The following is a 19767-nucleotide window of genomic DNA, read 5'->3' on the forward strand; positions in this document are numbered from 1 at the left end:
GAAAAAGCTTTCGACAAAATTCAACACCCATTTATGATAAAAACCCTCCAGAAAGTAGGGAGAGAGGGAACATACCGCATCATAATAAAGGCCGTATATGACAAACCCCCAGCCAACATTGTTCTCAATGGTGAAACCATTTCCTCTAAGATCAGGAACAAGACAAGGTTGTCCACTCTCACCACTATTATTCAACAAAGTTTTGGAAGTTCTAGGCACAGCAATCAGAGAAGAAAAAGAAATACAAGGAATCCAAGTTGGAAAAGAAGTTAAGCTGTCACTGTTTGCAGATGACATGATACTAAACACAGAGAATCCTAAAGATGCTACCAGAAAACTACTAGAGCTAATCAATGAATGTGGTAAAGTAGCAGGACACAAAATTAATGCACAGAAATCTCTTGCATTCCTATTCACTAATGATGAAAAATCTGAAAGTGAAATTAAGGAAACACTCCCATTTATCATTGCAACGAAAAGAATAAATATCTAGGAATAAACCTACCTAAGGAGACAAAAGACCTGTATGCAGAAAACTGTAAGATACTGATGAAACAAATTAAAGATGATATAAACAGATGGAGAGACATACCATGTGCTTGGATTGGAAGAATCAATATTGTGAAAATGACTCTACTACCCAAAGCAACCTACAGATTCAATGCAATCCCTATCAAACTACCACTGGCTTGTTTTACAGAACTAGAACAAAAAATTTCACAATTTGTATGGAAACACAAAAGACCCCGAATAGCCAAAGCAATCTTGAGAACGAAAAACGGAGCTGGAGGAATCAGGCTCCCTGACTTCAGAGTATACTACAAAGCTACAGTAATCAAGACCGGATGGTACTGGCACAAAGACAGAAATATAGATCAATGGAACAGGATAGAAAGCCCAGAGATAAACCCACACACATACGTTCACCTTATCTTTGATAAAGGAGGCAAGAATATACAATGGAGAAAAGACAGCCTCTTCAATAAGTGGTGCTGGGAAAACCGGACAGCTACATGTCGAGGAATGAAATTAGAACATTCCCTAACACCATACTCAAAAATAAACTCAAAATGGATTAAAGACCTACATGTAAAGCCAGACACTATAAAACTCTCAGAGGAAAACATAGGCAGAACACTCTATGACATAAATCACAGCAAGATCCTTTTTGAGGCAGAAGACCTAAATAGACATTTCTCCAAAGAAGATATACAGATTGCCAACAAACACATGAAAGGATGCTCAACATCACTAATCATTAGAGAAATGCAAATCAAAACTACAGTGAGGTATCACCTCACACCAGTCAGAACGGCCATCATCAAAAAATCTAGAAACAATAAATGCTGGAGAGGGTGTGGAGAAAAGGGAACCCTCTTACACTGCTGGTGGGAATGTAAACTGATACAGCCACTAAGGAGAACAGTAAGGAGGGTCCTTAAAAAACTAAAAATAGAACTGCCATACGACCCAGCAATGTCACTACTGGGCATGTACCCTGAGAAAACCACAATTCAAAAGAGTCATGTACCACAATGTTCACTGCAGCTCTATTTACAATAGCCAGGACATGGAAGCAACCTAAGTGTCCATCAACAGATGAATGAATAAAGAAGATGTGGCACATATATAAAATGGAATATTACTCAGTCAGAAGAAGAAATAAAATTGAGTTATTTGTAGTGAGGTGGATGGAACTAGATTCTGTCATACAGAGTGAAGTAAACCAGAAAGAGAAAAACAAATACCATATGCTAACACATATATATGGAATCTGAAAAAATAGTTCTGAATTACCTAGGGGCAGGACAGGAATAAAGACGCAGACGTAGAGAATGGACTTGAGGACACGGGGAGGGGGAAGGGTAAGCTGGCACGAAGTGAGAGAGTGGCATGGACATATATACACTACCAAATGTAAAACAGATACCTAGTGGGAAGCAGCCACATAGCACAGGGAGATCAGCTCGGTGCTTTGTGACCACCTAGGGGGGTGGGATAGGGAGGGTGAGAGGGAGATGTAAGAGGGAGGAGATATGGGGATACAGTATATGTATAGCTGTTTCACTTAGTTATAAAGCAGCAACTAACACACCACTGTAAAGCAATTATACTCCAATAAAGTTGTTTTTAAAATAAATAAAAAATAAAATAAAATCAATTCAGTGGCTCACGACCAGAATTTTGAAAAATGAAGGATAACAAAATAGAAAAGGATATACATGTAGTAAAGGTGAACTGTTTTTTGAAAGCTTACTTTCGTTATTTTTAAAATCACATGAAGGAGTATGCTCTTCTTTGTTCCTATGTAAAGTTCTTTCTTACTGAGCATTGAGCTAAACTCTCTGAAAGCCAACGGTTCTCTTAGGAAATGCAGAACAGGAAATGGATTATTCACAAGAAAATAATGAGTAAACCAATGACACTAGAAATGATTAAAGCATATTCCAGAATAGTAAGCATGAACTGAAGAGAGGACTTGAGGTGCAAGGGTGCTGAATAAAGATGAATCAGGGAGAGGTATGTGGGACAGATAAAGGGAGAGAAGACAGAAGCTGGAGAAAAATCAATTTGCGTGAAATGGAACAATTACCATCCCCATCAAATAGGCATGATGTGAACAGTCACAAAAAATATCCCTGTGAAGATCAGCAGGATTCAGCCACCAATGGGCATAAAGCATGTTCACCAAAGGAGATGGCTAGATGATCTACTGAGAGTGCTGGCCCCACCATCCAAATACTAAAACTTCTATTTTATTTATTTTCAAGCTGAAGAAATAACTATGTATCATTGCATACAATAACCAGTTAAGTGAATCTATGGTTTACATTATTTTAAATAGTAGAAGCTGTAAAGACAGCTCCCCCTTACCTTTCCCCCTGCCCAGAATATCAGAGATTTGCTCTCTGAATTACATAAAGCAAATCTGAACTCAAGAACAGATGAAGGCTGAAATACTATATTGACCACTTTCACCAACCTTGAGGCAGTGCTAAAATATTATCTTCCAAATAAAGCTCTACAGTGGTCTCACTGGTTAAAAATATAAAAATGCAATACTTGGGACTTCCCTGGTGGTTCAGTGGTTAAGACTCTGCACTTTCACTGCAGGGGGTGCGGGTCTGATCCCTGGTCAGGGAACTAAGATCCCGCATGCTTGCACCATATGGCCAAAAAATAAAATAAAATACAATTTAAAAATAAATAAAATACAATTAAAAATATATTAAATTAAATTAACATCAAGTGATGGCAGGAGATTCCCTTGCTGCAGATTGAAAAAAAAAAGCAATACTTTTTAATAGTGTGTAAGAATGAGAGACTCATAACAAAAGATGAAATTTACCAGTCATATTTCAAGAAAAACTTTTACGTAACTGGTGGATGGAAGTGAAAATAAGTATCATGATTTAGTGAGCACACTAAAATCTTCCACTTGGATTTACCTAATGTTGAGGTTTTCCAGCTATGAGAGATATTAAAACCAAGTTGTGAAAGAAAACAAACTTAGACCCAAATCAGGCTAAATCAAGATTATAAAATAATGTATATTCAATCATGCTATTAATAATGATGTTTTTATTTTATTTTATTTATTTATTTATTTTGGGCTGTGTTGGGTCTTCGTTTCTCTGCAAGGGCTTTCTCTAGTTGCGGCGAGTGGGGGCCACTCTTCATCACGGTGCGCGGGCCTTTCACTGTCGCGGGCTCTCTTGTTGTGGGGCACAGGCTCCAGACGCGCAGGCTCAGTAGTCGTGGCTCACCGGCCTAGTTCTCCGCAGCATGTGGGATCTTCCCAGACCAGGGCTCGAACCCGTGTCCCCTGCATTGGCAGGCAGATTCTCAACCACTGTGCCACCAGGCAAACCCAATAATGATGTTTTAAGGCTACTAAAAATCAAAAATTTAAACGTTCACCTTTTTAATCTTTAATTTCTACTTGTGTATATGTTTTAAAATGCTCACAGTATAAATAACTTTAAATATATATAATTCATAAATGCATAAATGCATCATTTGGAGACATGTGTTCATATCTTTTCTTTATAGGGTAAATAACCAAAAAAGTTTAAAGACAATGCAACAGAGGTTAAGGGAAAGGAACTGTGAGACAATTATTTAATTTTCAGCTTTAAATCTCACATGCATATGTATTTATAACTAAACTACTGAATATTTCAAGAGTGTGAAACAAGTTAGTAACATATTTCATTTCATATATAGTTCTACTTTATATTACACAGATAAAGTTAGAATGATCTTGAAATAGACAGTATTAAAGTATTTCTAGAAACTGAATCTTTTTCCTACTGATGACCATTACAAATTTTTAAGGGAGCTGCAGGGAAAAATGAAAGTAATCTCAAAATCAAAGTTAGGAAAGGACTGTAGTTTACCAGTTATACATGGAAAAAAAAACTATTTTAATAATGTTTTCAGTAAAGTCCAAGTGTAAATACAATAATAAAAATCGATTTTTACTAAAGGTGCTCCCTTGTAAATATATTCGCCTGAGAGGTACACACCATCTAAATTTAGCCTATGCTCTCTACCACAGGGCAAATATGCCATTCTAAAATCCCCTACGTGATTCTTGGGTGGTATATCAAGTGTATATATTAATAGCATAAAAAAGCGGTTCTCAGTGTTGTTTAGGAACTCCAGGGGGATCCTCGAGGTCAAAACTATTTTTAGAATAACACTAAGATGCTATTTTGCCTCATATTTCATGAATCTGTAGTGAAACTTTCCAAGGACTACATTACATGTGCTAAATACAACAAAATGAATGCAGCAGCAGATAAGAATCCAGTTATCTTCAATTAAGCCAGACCTCAATGAGATACAATGACGTTACAAACACCACTACTCTTCATTATTTCATTTCAAACTTCATTAATAATTATAGTAATTATAATTATATATTATAATATTTATTATTTTTAAATGCACTGATATATATTTTTAAATTTCTCAGTTTTAATTCAGAATACAATAAATACCTACAGATATAACTCACATAATCAAAACCTCTTTGGAGTTCTCAATACTTAGAGAGTGTAAAAGGGTTCTGAGACCAAAGAGTTTGAGAACCACTAGTTGTACACAGTGACTATAGATTTATGTGGGTTATAGTGCTTATTTTCACACTAAACAGTACTAGTAAGAAATTTTGATAATTTGGATTTCTATGACTATAGATTTACAATTAATGGATTTCCTTTTAAGCAAGTATCCACTTCTTAGTGTTAAACATAACATGATGAAAAGATACATGAAATATACTAATAAGTGTTTTTTTAAAAAGTACAAACACTAAACTTTTACCATGGAGCAAAAATACTTTTATATGGTTTATTAACACCTTCTGGTAGATTTTGAGTCTCTTTAAAGGGCCTTAAGACACCAACAACTCTAGATTATCTTCTCAGTTGGATCTAATATCAGTTATCTTGTTAAGCAAATATGAAAAAGGGCCTGTCACTATATCCTATAAATGAAGCAGTCTGAATTCCAAGATTTGCCCAGATCCCATTAGTAAAAAAAAACCTACTCCCACTGAAAATATTTTTCTTCAGTTTTCTTATAGTCTTGGGAAAAAAATGTTAAAAGGAAAAAGTTTTTAATCATCTGCTAATGCACTCAAGTCTAGAACACCAATTCCCAGTATTCTATAATGACAGTTGGATAAATCAAGCAGTAAAGAATTTAACTGCATGTTGCTAAACATGGTATCACCTCCCTTTCCAGATGAAAAGACACACACACTTACACATCCTCACACCCACCCACTTGTGCACACAGTAGTCGTGGCTACAGACACATACACAAAAACATTTAAAACATTTAAAAAATCTCAGAGGATATATATCAAAATGATAAACATTTTCAGTAAATATGATTTCCTTTGAATTGTCATTTCCCCCAATTTTTCAACAGCAAAACATGTACCGTTTATTTAATAAATAAAAGTTTAAAAAATAATTTGGCTCAATACTGACAAGAATATTGCCTAAATCCTTTCTTATCTACATGAGTGATTCTCCACTGCAGGCAATTTTGCCCCCCCCCCGCCCCCATAGGATACCTGGCTACCTCTGGAGATACTCTTGGTTGCTAAGGTGACAATGAATGTTCCGGTGAAAAATGTCAACAGTGCCCCTCTGAGAAATCCTGATCTCCACAGACTTCAGCCTCAGATCCACTCACTTACGCTGTGACCCACTACCTCCTCCCGCCTGCCCACCGCCAAAAGTTCTCTCTCACATGAGCTCTAGGCATACCTTTGAAAGAATTACTTTAAATGATTACCTAAGCCAACTTTTAGAGTTAGCAAATATTTATTAAACTCTTCATAACTTGAAAGACAGAAGAATGAAGCTTTCACAAACAAAAATATTTTGGTGAATCACTCTTCTGATATATAAAATACTAATGGTTCACTCTACAGCTACTTAAATATAGTGACCAAAACCCAAGCTAGATCTCCAGGCAGTTATAGAATGTAATGTTGGAACTATCCATTTTAAATAATTTGTTTTAAGGGAAAAGAAGAAGAAATTTAAAAGAGAAATGAAGGGGTACTTCCCTGGTGGCACAGTGGTTAAGAATCCACCTGCCAATGCAGGGGACATGGGTTCAATCCCTGGTCCAGGAAGATCCCACATGCCGCAGAGCAACTAAGCTGGTGCGCCACAACTACTGAGCCTGCGCTCTAGAGCCCGCGTGCCACAACTACTGAAGTCCACGCACCCTAGAGCCCATGCTCCGCAACAAGAGAAGCCACCGCAATGAGAAGCCTGCGCACTACTACAAAGAGTAGCCCCCACTTGCCACAACTAGAGAAAAGCCCGTATGGAGCAGCAAAGACCCAACGCAGCAAAAGAAAAAAAAAAAAAAAAAAGAAAAAAAAAGAGAGAAATAAAGGACATAGAAAGATGAGAGAAAAACAAAATCATGTGCAGTTATAGGTTAAAGCAGAGTTACCATTCTATATATTTCCATTGGTCAGAATATATGGTAGCATAAACATTTCTAAGATGGCAAGGAAATTATCCAAATCATGTATATAACAAAATACATATAACATTTTAAGAACTTGAAAAGTAATGGATTAGGGAAAAGAATAAAATGTTGCTTTCATAATGATTTTCCAAAAGATTAAAAAAAAAAACCAAATTAAAAACTAATTACTTCACAGTAGTGTTCTAAAGAACTTAAAAACCATGATGACACATAACACATCATATATATGGCTTAGTGCTTTGCCAGACACAGCGTATGCATACATGGATAGGTTACTTAACCTCTGTGTCTCACTTGTAAAATGGAAGTGACACTGTCTATCTTATAGGGTTACTGGGAAAATTATCTGAGGTAATATATTTAAAGAACTATTAAAAGCACTATCAGAATGATATCCAGTACAAAGCAGTTAATAAAAGCTGGCCTGCTATTGTTATTATGTATTAAGTAAGCAAATGCACTGAACTTAGCATCACACATAAGAGTCTTCCCTCCCCCCGCCCAATTTACTTACGTGCATTATCCCCTTCTGGAGGTTGATAAAAAGAAAGGCCCAATGATACTATGGCTGCAATTTCTAATATAATTAAAGTGACATCTTGTAATGCTTCCCATACTAATTGAAGAAAGGTTTTTGGCTTTTTAGGAGGTATAAAATTCTTTCCAAATACAGCTTCTCTTCTCTCTATATCTGCAGGGTTTCCACTTAAACCTAATAAAAAGAAATAAATTTAAGTGAACAGTTTTACTACTTACAAATGAAAATATTTTATTCAAAACACATTCATTCTCTACACTTTAGATTCGTTACATTTAGACACAATTCATAAGACCCTATCAAAATGTTTTATTCTCATGAGTTAGACTAAGTGTACATAATTTAAATCACCAAAAGACATGTGCAATGCTTTAAGAGAACATTTTAAGTAGATGACGTAAGGTTGAACTAAGAATTTCCACTTTTCCAAACTGCTGGTTTTTGATCATACTGTCTTATACCATCTTATAGACTGCTAGAGACAAGAAATGATATATGAGTTTGATGGTTTTATATTGGAATTAAACATTTCCCTGACCTTTACTTATGATATTTTTCCTCCAAAAGTGGGGAAGTATATAAAGATATTTATTTGATTTACTTATTGCATCTTGGTTAACTTAATAAGTGAAAGTGTTTTATTTTCATTCTTATTTGCTGAAGAACAATGAAAAGTTCATCCACTATAAGCTTTAAAACTTCTATTCTAAAAGGTCTGTTATAGGGAATTCCCTGGCAGTCCAGTGGTTAGGACTTTCACTGCCAGGGCCCAGGTTCAATCTCTGGTTGGGGAACTAAGATCCTGTAAGGCGTGGCATGGTCCAAAAAAAAAAAAAAAAAAAAAAGTCTATTATACTTCAATTGATAAAAGATTTGCAAGTCACAAAAAAACAGGAGACTTAGGATGACCTTTCCTTCAAGTTTACTTTTTAGGATTTATTTCCAGTTAAAGAAACAGGTAGTGCTATTGACTGACCGTCACTGTAAAGGAAAAGGTACCTTGTAGGACATACTATTTATTGCCTGGAGCATGGAATTAGAAAGCTGTGAAGCAAAAGGTTAAGAGAGAGCTGGATGATCAAATCTGCCTTTCTTTCACCCTACCAAGCAAGTCCTTCTCTAATTTAATCCTGCTGATCCTGTCGAGCCTAGATATATCCCAACTAGCTAATGCAAAGTATGTACATAATTACATTGTTGTGGGAGTACGAAAACACAGGCAGCAGTGACAAATGACATTTTTCCTTAGTTTAAGAACACTGAAGAAGGGACTTCCCTGGTGGTGCAGTGGTTAAGAATCCACCTGCCAATGCAGGGGACACAGGTTTGAGCCGTGGTCCGGGAAGATCCCACATGTCACGGAGCAACTAAGCCTGTGCGCCACAACTACTGAGCCTGCACTCTAGAGCCCGCGAGCCACAACTACTGAGCCCGCGTGCCACAGCTACTGAGCCCACGTGCCACAACTACTGAAGCCCGCGTACCTAGAGCCCATGCTCTGCAACAAGAGAAGCCACCACAGTGAGAAGCCCGCGCACCGCAACAAAGAGCAGCCCCCACTCGCCACAACTAGAGAAAAGCCCGTATGGAGCAGCAAAGACCCAACGCAGCCAAAAATAAATAAATAACTTTTTTAAAAAAAGGAAAAGAACACTGAAGAAGAGGACAGAGATACCAGAATGACATGACTTTTAATTTATCATTATAAATTTAAATTTATAATCAATTTAACCTCAACTCTTTTATTTTTTGGCAAGAATTCATTCTAAGAGAACAGCATAGGAAAAAGACAGGAAAACAGCAGATCACTGTAAGGCTCTCGGCTTTAAGTGTTTTTAGCTATTACTCTGGATGCAGAGGCGGGCAAAGAGTAGAAGAAAGAAAATAAAGGAAGTTCATTATTAGAACAAACAATGAGAGGTGAAGATACAGATCTTAAATAATTATTTACTTTGGTTTTTTATTTATTAATTACTTATTTACTTGTTAAAGACACCAAAAAGCTTCCAGAGAATGTTTTCACAAGCAACTGTAGCACAGTCGGGTCCACACTAGGCAGTTCAAAAAGCATCTTAGATTTCTGATGACAAAAGTCATCAACTGAAAGCTTCCACAGAGCTCTAGGCTTTGAGTCAGAGTCAGTGGATAGAAAGGCAGTGAAGGACTGCACAGACTGTGACTAGGGGGAAAGACAATATGAGAGAGGAAACTTGCAAATTATAACTTAGAATCCACACACTGTTTCTTCAGGCAAGAGCAATGCCCCTCATCAATCCTGGCTGCAAACAGTTAACAACAGTCTGTGGTTTAATCGGGGGATAAGGGAATCGATGTAGTGAGGCTTTCCACAAAACAGAAAGTATTTGTTTTAAAGAACTATACTTTGAGATGTTCTGAAATTATGTGCTTACTGCTTTTCAAATAAAATACCCTTTCTTTTATGAAAGGATGATATTAGACAGTAGGTAGGTTTGTTCTGTCTTATATTTTAATGCCCTTACAGCAAAAATAAAAGATTGTTATCCCTCCCTGTGTCAGTCTCCAATTCTTTCTAAGAAATATGTTTGAAGATACTGGTTCTATCAGTTTAACGCACCCTTAATAGAGTCTACCATTAACTACATATAACACCTCAGTTTTAAATATCACCACTGCAACTATAAAAATAGCTGATTAAATCTTAACTTATACTGGTTATAACAGGGGCCAATATTTTCTTAATGCTGAAAAGAACAGCCATAAAGCTAAAGATTGCTTAAAAATATATCTTGGAGGGAATAAGGAAAGTAAAAAAGCAGCTGATCCAAAGGTTATCGTAATTCTTCCTATGCTCCCACCACATATACAAGCACACATCTAGGTCCCTGCACCACTAAAGCTGTCTGGTTTAGGAATTAGAAAACCTAGGCTCCAATTCACCTACTGAAATCTTGTGCAAGTCACTTAACCCCTCTGGGGTCAGGGGCGCATTAATATTTATTGGTATAACTCAGATAGTTTGGGAGGACCAAAGGAGAAGGTACAAAGTTTATAAACCATAAACTACAGGGCAACAGTTAGTTAAGGTAAGTAAGGAGAAAGACAAGTTACAAACTAAACACTATAGGTTTTAACTCCATTTTGGGGACAGCTGATATCTATTCATGTAAAATAATAAACTCACATAATCTAAATATAATGAAGTTCAGAGTTCTGCAGCAGTCTGTCCCCCCTCCCCCGACTCCTGATACTTACTGAATATCTGCTACTTCCAGGTACTGTTCTACTTGCTAAAAAGCCAGTGTGAACAAAACAAGTCTTACATTCAGCAAGCTTATATTATACTGGAGGGAGACAAATAAAGAGACAATTAAAATAGTATGAAGAGAGGACTGGCATTTATTCTAAGTGCAATGGAAACCACTAGAAGGCTTTATAGCAGGGTAGTGATAACTAATTTCATTTAAATCGTCTGAAGGAGAAATTGAAGAGTTGGAGAGTGGAGGTAAAGACCAGCTGGGAGGCCACTGCAGTACAAAGTAAGAGATGGTGGTAGTTTGCATCTGGGTTCAGAAATGGCGGCAGAGGACTTCCCTGGTGGCGCAGTGGTTAAGAATCCGCCTGCCAATGCAGGGGACATGGGTTCGAGCCCTGGTCCAGGAAGATCCCAACGTGCCGCAGAGCAACTAAGCCCGTGCGCCACAGCTGCTGAGCCTGCGCTCTAGAGCCTGCGTGCCACAACTACTGAAGCCCATGCGCCTAGAGCCGGTGCTCCGTAACAAGAGAAGCCACCGCAACGAGAAGCTCGCGCACCGCAACAAAGAGTAGCCCACGCGCAGCAACAAAGACCCAAAGCAGCCAAATAAATAAATAAATAAAATTTTTTTTAAAAAAGAAAGAAATGGAGGCAGAGTCACTGAATCTGCCAGGTATCTTGTAAGGAGATCAGACAGAACTTGCTGAAGGACTGGATGTGGATGAAAGAAAAAAACAAGGATAAAGAATGATACCTAGATTCTTTTTTATCCATGCACTCAAGTGGATGGATGATAGAGACATTTACCAAGATAGGGCAAGCTTTGGGAACTGCAGACTTGGGTGGAAAAAGGGAGGCAGGAGTTAATGGTTCTGCTTTATCGATTTAAACATGAGATGCCCATTAAACAAAAAGTGGGAATGTCTAGTAGACAGCCGGTTATCCATATTCAGAACTCACAGAGAGATCTGAGCCAGAGAGTCCTCAATATACAGATGATTCTGGAGCCATGGGCCTAATGAGAGCTTCTAGAAAGCTAAAGTAAGTTGACAAGAAGAAAGCAGGGCTGAGGCGAGAGCCTTGGAGCACTCCAACATCTGATTTGAAGATCAGCTAGGGTTCTTAAAACACCAAAGGAAACTGAGAAGAAAAGGGAATACACATACACACGCACCTACAAATAGATTCATGCAGTACTACAGAAAGGGAGTTTTTAAAAAGATGATGTGGCTGATTATATCAAATGCTGTTACAAAAGTGGAGTAAAATGAAGACAGAGAATGGATAACTGGCTTTCGCTAGATGGAGGCTGATGGCCTTGATAAGGAATCTTCCAGTGGAGGTATGGACGAAAGTCTGATTAGAAAGAATTAGACAGATAATGGGAATTAGTTAAGTGGAAACAATGAGTACAGAAACTTCTTCTAGGAGCGTGATGCAATGGAGAGAAACAAAGCAGTAAAAGTAAAATAAAGCAGTAAAGGTGAATTAAAATGGGTAAATAAAACCCGTTTTGCTTTTTAAAGATGAGTGACAGATATTAAGGCAAGTTATTTAGCAATGGAAATGACCAACTAGAGAAGACCACACTGGTGATACAGGAGAGACAGGCTAGTTAATCTAGAGCAAAGCCTTTGAAGAAGCCAGAGTAAATGGAATCCGGGGCGTGGGTGTTAGCCTATTATAGGTGTAGGAAGAGGCTCCACTGTGAGGGGGGAGAAAGCAAAGTTTGTGGGGAAGAGAAAGGTAAGCAGTTGGAACTGGTAATGAGACTACATGGTCCTAGTTTTAAAAAGAGAGGAGGGCTTCCCTGGTGGCGCAGTGGTTGCGCGTCCGCCTGCCGATGTAGGGGAACCCGGTTCGCGCCCCGGTATGGGAGGATCCCACATGCCGCGGAGCGGCTGGGCCCGTGAGCCATGGCCGCTGAGCCTGCGCGTCCGGAGCCTGTGCTCCGCAACGGGAGAGGCCGCAGCAGAGGGAGGCCCGCATACCACACACACACACACACACACACACACACACACACAAAAAAAGAGAGGAGATATGATATCAAATCATTTAGAATATCTTATGAATAAATATACTGAGAATCTTCTGCCTAGTCCTGTTGGCTCCGTTGATTGTAGTGTAGCAGCAATAAGGCCAAGGGCATTGATCTCATTATGGCCCAGTTAGCTTGACAAAGAGAAAAAACAAAACCAGCTCAGAATATATGCTTTTAGGGTCTGGATCTACCATTCTATGAATAGATAATGGCTCAAGAATACTGTCTTTATATGTGAAAGGGATAGATTATGGAATAAAATGCAAATTCTATTAATAGCTTGATGTTTTACCAAAAAAAAAAAACGTAGCATTCCAACTGCTGGTGCTAATAAAAACATGTCTCAATTTTAGAAAATGAAGAGGGGAGAGTAATGGAATATAGAAAGCAGGTGGATTTAACTGAAAATCATGGCTATTACATAGCACATCCTAATCTTATCAAATTCTGTACTTGAAATTATGTCAGTATTTGTGTGTGTGTGTGTGTGTGTGTGTGTGCGCGCGCGTGCGTGTAGTCGTGGTAGTGGTGGCAGCAGCCAGCCTGCATTCTTTAAGTGAGGGCCACAGGAAAACACACAGATCAAGAAAGTACGTGAAAATTTGTGTTCGCGTTCATTCTTCTTGAAAAACAGACTAATACCCTCATCATATTTTCAATTTCAAAAGAAAAGGAGACTGCCCTCAAATTTAAGTGAATCACTGTCTAAATTCAAACTTAGGCTTAGTTCCTGAATGCCAACCATGGGCCAGATACTGTGATAGGCATAAACATACAAAGGGAAATGAGTCAGACAGGATGCCTTTCTCTGGCACTTGCCTTCAAGGAACTCACAGTTTGGTGGGACAGACTTGACAAGTAATCAGTTAATCACAAGCCAGTGTGTTACATATTATGATGGCGGTGGTGAGGCTGTTAACGGAAGCCAGCAAAGGGAACTGGAATCCAAATTTACGGGTTGGGGTGGACAAGGGAGTTCTAAGATACCAAACTTGAGATCTCAGGAACGATTAAGAGAGACAGTCACAGGAAGGGTGAGGTAGAGTGTTTTAGGTGAAAAGATCAGCATGTAACAGGACCAGAAACAAGAGTGAGCTTGGCACAATAGTATTTAAGAAAACTGAAAATTTTGCTATGCCTCAAATACTGCGGAGGAGAGTTGGAAAAAAGAGATGAGATGAGATGAGATGAGATGAGGTAAGCAGGAGCCAGACCCCAAAGAAATTTGTTAACCTAAGTGAGAAGTCTGAACTTCCTTCTAAGGGCAGTACAAAACCACTGCCAGCTTTCAGCAGGAAAGTGACAGGCAGCATGAAGGGAGTCAGGAAAAAGTCACCAGTTAGTATGTTGTTACCCGAATTATGCAAGAGAAAGACAGCAGCCTCAAGCAGGGTGGTGGGGAGGTAGAGAAGCAGACACCCTTGAATTAAGAGACAGGAGTTAGAATTTCCACGTCTTGTCAACCCAGTGAGTGAGAACAGGTGAAAGACTCCTATCAAAGTCAAGTCTATCTAGCAAGGTGGATGACAGTTTCACTGCAAAGGGGGAAAGAGGAAATATGCTTTCAGAAGGGAAAGTTTGGAGAGGCTGAGAAAATGAAGATGTCTAAAAGCAACTGAGCTTTCAAAAGGCCCAAAGCCTGGGAGAAAAGCCTGGACTGGAGCCACAGATGTCGGAGTCAGATGTGAAGTCTTAGAAGTGGAGAGCATCACCCAGGGAGAATGCAGAGTGCACCGTGAACAGAAACACAAGGCCTGCCAACACTGAAAGGAAAGCACAGGAGGCGGATGAAACGGGCCAGATAGGAAGAAAGCAAACCTTGAGAGTATAGTGTTATGAAAGCAGAAGAGAATGCTTTGGGAAGGAAATATGTCTATTGTACTCAGAAAACTGAACTTGAAAAAACTAACAAAGCGATGTTACTTCAGGCTCTATCAAGTACAACTTTAAAAAATAATATATATGCTACAAGGTTGAGAAGTAGTAGTCAGTGTTACAATTATCTTCAAAAAATTCATAAGCAATGAAAACTGGTAATCTGAGCAGGATTTAAATTAAATGTATAATTCTCTATTTTTAAAAAAAATTTATTGGGGTATATAGTTCTCTATTATAGCAGGAATAAATTTCTAGGACAAGGTCACACAGGATCATCAATAGAAAACCCTCATTGATAACTGTATACAAGTATTAAAACATATGTGGCTGGCACACCATGGCCATGCAAATCCTTGTCGAACGCCTAAAACCAACCTGTATGACCAAACACATACATCAGGGAATCACAGTGTTCTTGTAGTAGCCTGTAAGTCAGCAATGATTTATCCTGGGCAAAAGGCTGATTTCTTTCGAGAGTTAAAATATACTTCCATGTGTGGATGTCAATTTTATTGTATTACATCATGAAGACATGGTCAAAGCACACCATTACCAACAACCTTACTACTAGCAAGTGCAAATATAAACTGCCATCTGAAACATTATGGAAACATTAGTCAGCCACGGACAATTGCTGTTGACTCTACCCTGTTTCCTACCACACACTACTTTTGCTTCTCTCTACCACTGTTTCCTTATTTCCTTTGTTTTTTTGTTCTCGTCTACCTAATTTTAGCAACTACCACTTTAAAAGCTTGGTGTCTCATTTGCTTTCCTGCCCTTTACAAATCCATAAAGTCATGCCTCTTACAGAGTACCATTCAGTACCTAGCTTTAATTTTTATGAATTCATTTTTATCCTTTGCTTGATACAGCACTATGAATAATAAATGATACCAAGGGCTGAGATTCGCATTCTGTAAATCTTGTTAGAGTCTATTCTACCATCCAATATAAAATATAATATAGATAACATAGGAACACATTAAAATGGGAAAGATACCAAAAGCTAGGGTAACAATAAAAAGATCAAGAAATATGGTTTAGAACAGGAATAAGAAGGTTAATGTAGGGAAACAATAATGATACAGAAGAACAAACATGTAATGGCAGTTTTATACAGTTAGGATATTAGAAGATTATTTTGCCATGAAAGTACATTCTTGGATTCTGAGGACTGTAAGATAGGTGCTTGCTAACCCATAAAACCAAAAATATGAAGCAATAAATCTCATTCCAGTTAACCTTGAAATTTACAGTTCTAATTCTTTTAAGAGTAAAGATAATTAATCAGAACCACTAGGAAGTTTTTAATATGAAAATTACATCTGGCTCAAAACACTTCCTATTGATCAGTACACGTACAGTATGCTTAAAATCAAGTTAAAGCACTGCTCTGCTAGAAAACAAGCAATAAATTAGCAGGCCAAATGAGGAAGCACATAAATACACCTTCCTGAGGAAGGCATATTTTAAAGACCAACTAATAAACAGAATCTTAAATCCCCATTTTCTTTTTCATCATGTAGTTCCTGCCATCAAAAAAATACTGTTGTGACGAGAGAATACAGGTACTTCTTTCTCAATCTCTCAACTCTTTTGCAAGCTGAATGAGATGAACTTTTATAACACGAAGTACACTACAGTAGTTAAAAGCATGTCCTCTGTCTAGGTTTGAATCCCTCCTCTGGACTTATGAGCTGTGAGACTTCAGCTAAGTTGCTTAACCTTTTTGTGCTGTGGGTTCTTTGGCTGTAAAACAGGATAAGGTTGGGCTTCCCTGGTGGCACAGTGGTTGAGAGTCCGCCTGCTGATGCAGGGGACGTGGGTTCATGCCCCGGTCCGGGAAGATCCCACATGCCGCGGAGCGGCTGGGCCCGTGAGCCATGGCCGCTGAGCCTGCGCGTCTGGAGCCTGTGCTCCGCAACGGGAGAGGCCACAACAGTGAGAGGCCCGCGTACCACAAACAAAACAAAACAAAAACCAAAAAAACAGGATAAGGTTGTTGTGAGGATAAAGTAAGTTGATATAAATTTATAAGTACTAACTACCAATTTGGCATAAAAAGCGTTATCTAAGCATTACTTATTATTGTTGTTGTTCTTAAGAAACATCTTTAATTGTTCCTCCAGACTTTAGAGCAATCTAATACCTACATCCCAAATATTTGATTTTCCTTCTCCACTCATTTTTCTCTTAGGCATATATCACTAACACACTACACATCTCATTTGTCTTGTGAACTTGTCTTCCCCATGTAAAAATAAGGCAGGCAGTTATGTTTTATTCATGGATGTATGCCCAGAGCCTAGGTAAGTGCCAACAAGATAGGAGATACCCAATAAACACAATATCTCAGCAATTCTAAAACACACACATTCTTACTTTTTATTAACATGTCTGAAATGGGGATGTAATTTAATTATACACTTACGATTATCTTACAGTTAAAACTGCCAACACATTCTTTTTTTTAGGGGGTATATAAAACATGACTATCATTAACCTAGATCTGACGAAAGACTGTGTGTCAATGAATGAATGAATGAATGAAAGAACTAAAGTGACAGATAAACTTCAGTTTTACCTAACCAAAATTCCTGTACTTTAAAGAATCATTGTTATCTCACTTCCCCTGACTATAAGCAGATTATACCTAAAAAAAGGCTACTTATTGTCTAGATCATTTTACTTGGGCATAAAAACTCCTAGCTGATTATTCCCAGGGATGAGTCATTTGTTACCATTTGCCTGGTTGATCAGTGACAAAATATTCATTAGCTTCTGAGTGAATTATTTCTAAATTAAACTAGAACTATTCCTTTGGAAATAACATGTCTGTGAAAGCTGCTATTGTTTTTATTTATTCTTATGACGACTGTAAACACAAATATAATGCTTACAATGGCTTTTTCACATTCTTTAAAAGAATATTTCAAAATGACAAACTATATATATATAAACAGTGAAGACAAAAGTTTGTACAAATTTTGACAAAAATTAAATTCACAATACTAGGAAGATGAGCAAGAATTTTCTAAGAATAAAAGATGGGGGAAATGGCAAACACTTGTTTAATGGCACAAAGCAGCAACAATACATACAAAATTTTGAGTGTTAAGTGAATACTTCTACAGATTATCCACAACTTCCACCATGTCGTAAAAGAGGTACATAACCATCCCCTCCCTAAATTTTAAAAACTACCGTATGAGGTACAAAGTTTCCGTTAATTTAATAAACTTCACTAATGAAACCAAAATCAATAAAAGGAGAACTGTGCAAAATAACAACACAAAAGAAACTGCAGTGCAAACTAAAGAGAAATAATGTCCATTAAAAATGAAAAAGCACCACGGAAGGGTTTTTAGTTAATCAGAAGTTTTGTCTTCTCATAACTAACAGTAGGGAAACACAAAGACATGGTTGAGGGAAGTGCAAATATGTGCAGATTTCAAAGTGAAGTTCAATATCGGGTTTTTAAAAATTAATTATTTATTTTTGCTGCATTGGGCCTTTGTTGCTGCGCGCGGGCTTTCTCTAGTTGTGGTGATTGGGGGCTACTCTTTGTTGCGGTGTGCAAGCTTCTCATTGCAGTGGCTTCTCTTGTTGCCGAGCATGGGTTCTAGGCACGCGGGCTTCAGTAGTTGCAGCATGCGGGCTCAGTAGTTGTGGCGCACGGGCTTAGTTGCTCCCTGGCATGTGGGATCTTCCCGGAACAGGTCTCAAACCCATGTCCCCTGCATGGGCAGGCGGGTTCTTAACCACTGCACCGCCAGGGAAGCCCCAATATCGTTTTTATGAACAAACTATGTTGTTATAAATATTGAGGGTTTTGTTTTGTTTTGTTTTGTTTTTGTGGTACGCGGGCCTCTCACCGTCGCGGCCCCTCCCGCTGCGGAGCACAGGCTCTGGATGCACAGGCCCAGCAGCCATGGCTCACGGGCCCAGCCGCTCCGCGGCATGTGGGATCCTCCCAGACCAGGGCACAAACCCGTGTCCCCTGCAACGGCAGCGGATTCTCAACCACTGCGCCACCAGGGAAGCCCAAGGGTTTTTAATGTTAACATATCCTATCAATTTGGTGATCATGAAACATCCAAAATTAGGTTTTAGATTAAATGTAGTATGTACATATGGTTGAATTAATGAATCTACCAACTGAGAATAGCAACTTAATGTACAAATCTCTGAAGTTATATGAAGTTAGCCGACATTTTAAAGTAGATTTGCATACTGAACAAACTCCAAAGTTTGTCAAATTACATCTATTAAAAGTTCCATGGGTCTGTTCCTGATTCACTGAATTTAAGCAGCAGGGGTCCAGCTCTTAAAATGGTGCAGCATATTTAATGTATAACTGAGAAGTCCATGTTTCTAGTGGTTCTGACTTGAAGAAAAGATGCAGACAATCTGGAAGACTTTACAGAAAAAAGAATAGACTCCAACTGATCTGAGGAAGCCCTTTTAGGATATATGTGAATACTGACATTAGCTTCCTCAAGACCATGTTACCTCAGAAAAATTAAAGTAACTACCTACCATTAAAACAATGAGCAATTCACATAGAATTACATAAAGGTTTTAAAGAATCTTTTAGTGTGATTTAAAATTCTTTAACAACTTTGGAAATAACTTTTTGCTATTACCTTAAAATTTATCACAAGTAGTGGAATGGCATAAGATGTTTCAGGAAAAATGTTAAGAAAAACACTGAAGCACAATTTTTCTAGAATTGGCTTTGGAATATATACTAATATCTTTTAAACTTTAGCATTAATAATTTCCCTTCCTTACTAAAATAAATTGTAATCACCAAACATTCATTCTCATGTATCCTTCCCCCGCTCCTTTGCAATTTGGAAATCCCTTTTGGAAACCTCCTAACCTTACTTTTATATTCAACATGATCAATGTATAAAATAAAAGATTATCCCTTCAAACTATTTCAAAGACCATAACGCAATGAAGTTATAATGAACATTTCTGTTTTTCAAAAAGAAATTTACTACAAATCAAGAATTATGAAACCAAAGATTTCTT

General features: G+C 38.0%; 1 protein-coding gene across 6 annotated transcripts in view; it reads right to left on the reverse strand.

The window, feature by feature from the left end:
• ATP2B1 (ATPase plasma membrane Ca2+ transporting 1) overlaps positions 1-19767 on the reverse strand; it is a 140495-nt gene that overhangs the window by 61920 nt on the left and 58808 nt on the right. For all 6 annotated transcript variants that reach the window (XM_055085243.1, XM_055085244.1, XM_028490428.2 and 3 more), the window contains exon 3: positions 7544-7741. In XM_055085243.1, coding sequence (XP_054941218.1) covers positions 7544-7741 — 198 coding nt within the window. The remainder of the gene's footprint in view (positions 1-7543; positions 7742-19767) is intronic.

The sequence above is a fragment of the Physeter macrocephalus genome, chromosome 6 (assembly GCF_002837175.3).
Source record: "Physeter macrocephalus isolate SW-GA chromosome 6, ASM283717v5, whole genome shotgun sequence".
Classification (NCBI taxonomy): domain Eukaryota; kingdom Metazoa; phylum Chordata; class Mammalia; order Artiodactyla; family Physeteridae; genus Physeter; species Physeter macrocephalus.